The sequence below is a fragment of the Hypomesus nipponensis genome, chromosome 10 (genome assembly GCF_054491055.1).
Source record: "Hypomesus nipponensis isolate SF chromosome 10, ASM5449105v1, whole genome shotgun sequence".
Classification (NCBI taxonomy): Eukaryota; Metazoa; Chordata; class Actinopteri; order Osmeriformes; family Osmeridae; genus Hypomesus; species Hypomesus nipponensis.
Genome location: NC_140370.1, coordinates 18,527,317 through 18,530,921, shown reverse-complemented (window position 1 = coordinate 18,530,921; position 3,605 = coordinate 18,527,317). Strand labels below are relative to the sequence as shown.

At 49.6% G+C, this 3,605-nt stretch overlaps 1 protein-coding gene across 1 annotated transcript; it reads right to left on the bottom strand.

Moving 5' to 3' along the window:
• Positions 1-709: 709 nt before the first annotated feature.
• Positions 710-2,637, bottom strand: gdf15 (Growth differentiation factor-15). The gene is made up of 3 exons (XM_084707721.1): positions 2,352-2,637; positions 1,422-1,577; positions 710-1,338 (listed from the first exon to the last, which is right to left on the bottom strand). Exons 1-3 carry the CDS (start codon positions 2,635-2,637, stop codon positions 734-736), a joined length of 1,047 nt encoding a protein of 348 aa, XP_084563847.1. The 3' UTR covers positions 710-733.
• Between the last annotated feature and the right edge of the window lie 968 nt (positions 2,638-3,605).

The window sequence follows — 3,605 nt, the reverse complement described above, 5'->3', positions numbered from 1 at the left end:
TAGTTAATAGAGAAAAAAACTAAACATAAACGCAATCAATCAATATTGTAGCATATAATTGTGTAATTTGGTGTTTGTTATTTGTGTAATTGAAATGTATTTAACAAGCAGAGTATCTTCAGTCATACGCCTGACCTGGTTCCTACAGTACATACACATTTAAACAACAAAATAATCATAGAAATACACTTCTTCATGTGAAAGACATTAAATAAATGATAATTTAAAATAAATATATAGTCTGTGAATATAAATGTAAATATATGATATCACAGGACTAGGAATATCATATGACCTCCTGTAATACAGAGTTTGTGAACAGTAACTAGTTTTATAAAACAACATGTGTAGTGTTGCTTCTGTGTCTTTCAGAGTCTGTCAGAGTCCCAGAACATCTCTCTCTGTAGATATATACAAGATATACATGTATCCATGTACATATGCTGTGCGTCCCTGCAGTCTGTCAGGCACAGTGGCAGCTGGATATGCAGTGCGTCCCTGCAGTCTGTCAGGCACAGTGGCAGCTGGATATGCAGTGCGTCCCTGCAGTCTGTCAGGCACAGTGGCAGCTGGATATGCAGTGTTTCCCTGCAGTCTGTCAGGCACAGTGGCAGCTGGATATGCAGTGCATCCCTGCAGTCTGTCAGGCACAGTGGCAGCTGGATATGCAGTGCGTCCCTGCAGTCTGTCAGGCACAGTGGCAGCTGGATATGCAGTGCGTCCCTGCAGTCTGTCAGGCACAGTGGCAGCTGGTCACCAGCAGATCACTGAAGGTGCTGAGCTTCAGCTTTCCTCTGCTGTCGTAGTGCATGAGCACCAGCGGTTCAAATCCCGCGGGCACGCAGCAGGGCTGGGGAGCCCTGCCCCAGGAGAGGCGGTGTAGCCGGGACTTCACCTGGGCATGCATGCTGGCCGGCCGGTAGTTATGGGGGCAGGAGCCACCGCAGTACCTCATGGTGTAGCCAGGGGGCGCCACCACCCAGTCCGACCAACCAATCTCCTCGAAAGATACACTGATGGACTTCCTGCAGCACAGCCCCTCCTCCTCGCAGCTCTGCTCCCCACTGGAGCGCCTCCTCCTTCTGCCCCCCCGGCCCCCTCGGCCCCGCCTAGTAGGTGCCAAGTCCAGCTCTAGGGCCAGGATGGGGGGCCTAGAACCCCCCTCCTCCCCCCCGGCCCACAGCACCCCCATCTCTACCACCAGCTCCCCCCCCCTGGCCCCGCCCACCACCTCCGCACCTCCCGCCCCACATCCACACTGGCAGCCCCCGGACCGGACGGCTTCAGGGGGGGCTGCTGCCCTGGTGGTCTGGCTGCTGTATCGTTCAGCTTTCTTCTCTCATACACCTGGACCTGGACCACAAGTCCAGAGCCAGGACCAGGACCAGGACCAGGACCAGGACCAGGACCAGGACCAGGACCAGGGCCAGGGCCAGGGCCAGGTGTGTCCTTCCGCAGGTGTGTGTAGAGTCTGAGCTGAGCCTGGATCAGACCCAGGCCCGTCCTGAAGCTGGGTCTGTGCTGGAACACGGCCTGGTACCAGAGCAGCTCTGGGTCCAACGAGGGCACCGGGGACACTGGGGGACACAACACTGTCAAACTAGAACACTATCAAACTAGAACACTGTCAAACTGGAACACTGTTTAAACAGAACCAGAACACTGTCAAACTAGAACACTATCAAACAAGAACACTGTCTAAGCACAACCAGAACACTGTCTGACCATATCTGTCTAACCTGAACCAGCACATAACCTGAACCAATAATGTGCACATTATTATTATATATCAGAAGGAGAGACGTAAACTACACAGAAGCACATTGAACCAGAATTGAGGAAAGAGAGCAAGTTGGAACATCGTTGGGTAAGGTTGGTATTTATAGCCAAACCAGTGTGGTAGGTATTTCGAGAAAGGGAGAGAGAGAAAGACAGAGAGAGAGAGAGAGAGAGAGAGAGAAAAGGAGAGAGAGAGAGAGAGAGAGAGAGAGAGAAAGGAGACAGAGAGAGAGAGAGAGAGAGAGAGAGAGAGAGAGAAAAGGAGAGAGAGAGAGAGAGAGAGAGAGAGAGAGAGAGAGAGAGAGAGAGAGAGAGAGAGAGAGAGAGAGAAAAGAGAAAAGAGAAAAGAGAAAAGAGAAAAGAGAAAAGAGAAAAGAGGAGAGATAAGAGGAATAGGGGGATAGGAAGAACTGAAGGAGAGGAGAGAGAGGGAGGAGAGGGAGTACTGAAGGAGAGGAGAGAGAGGGAGGAGAGGGAGTCCTGAAGGAGGGAAGAGAGAGACTCACCAGAGTCTGGGAGCAGCAGGGTGGATGTTGTCTGTGAGTGCTGCTGGTTTCTCCCAGTCCTGTTACCTCTCAGCTCCGTCAGTGTCTCCTGGTAGAGTTGCTTTATCCTCCTCATCTCTCCATCCCTCCCCCCTGGCCTCCCTTTCAGCCTCCCCCCTGGCCTCCCCTGGGGCTCCTTCTCCAGGCCCATGGAATTTAGCAAACCTGCCTTCAGTTCCTCCAGCAGCAGGGCCCTCTGGCTTCCCTCCAAGCCCAGCCCGGGGGCCTCTCTCTGGGCCTGGCGTGGCCAGCTCTCCCCTTGCCTGGAGGAGAGGAGCAGGGCAAGGCCAGCTAAGAGCAGGGATCTCTGCATACCTGCTCTCTATGGTTCTCAATGTTATGAATGAAATTCCTGACATGCTTTTATTTATACAGGTGCCTGGCCACTCCCTTCTGCTGTCAGGTGAGCTGCCCCTGTCCCCTTGTCACTGACACATGTTGCATCATACAGTAATCACTGTAGGTGGCACATGCAGTGTGTGTTCAATGATGTTTTGATTTGGTATAACAGTTGTATATTAGCTAGCTAACTATGACTGTGTATACTTGTTTTGTTCCGGTGTCTATTTGTTATCTTGTCTATTATAAAATGCAGTTCATTTGCACTGTGTCTGTTTAATACAGTTCCTTGACTCTGACCATTAAAACATTGTCAGAACTGCTGAAATTCCATTGTGTCTGCATTGTATTTGTCACTTTGGATAAAAGTGTCTGCTAACAGGTGTCTTGTAATCTTAACATGTCGAGTGTAAACAGCAAGTTTCACCAGATGGAGCGTTTTCAGGCTTTCTTTCCGTCATTCATGGTTTTCTTAGAGTTGGGACATCCAGAAGGACCCAGCATTGTCTGTTTCCTGTGATGTCATCACCACAGAGTTATCCATTTCCTGTGATGTCATCACCACAGTTATCCATTTCCTGCTATGTCATCACCACAGTTATCAAATTCCTGTGATGTCATCACCACAGAGTTGTTCGTTCCTGTGATGTCATCCTCCCAGAAGCAGCTGAGTCATCATGACTTACATTTTATTTTATAAATTATATTCATATAACAGAAGCTTTTATTATACGCCACATACAAATGTATGTGCATGTAGAAAGTACAGCAGCAGATCAAGGATCAGAAGGGCAGTGTTGTAACAGTATTGTGGTGGTCAGGCTGAAGAAACAGTCTGTATCTACCAGACACAGAGCAGGCTGAAGAAACAGTCTATATCTACCAGACACAGAGCAGGCTGAAGAAACAGTCTGTATCTACCAGACACAGAGCAGGCTGAAG

Coding starts and splice junctions, on each gene's coding strand:
- gdf15 (XM_084707721.1), bottom strand. CDS start 2,637: ATGCAGAGATCCCTGCTCTTAGCTGGCCTTGCCCTGCTCCTCTCCTCC. Junction 1,578..2,351: donor GACACTGACGGAGCTGAGAG/GTAACAGGACTG, acceptor TGTGTCCCCCAG/TGTCCCCGGTGCCCTCGTTG. Junction 1,339..1,421: donor TGGCCCTGGCCCTGGCCCTG/GTCCTGGTCCTG, acceptor CAGGTGTATGAG/AGAAGAAAGCTGAACGATAC.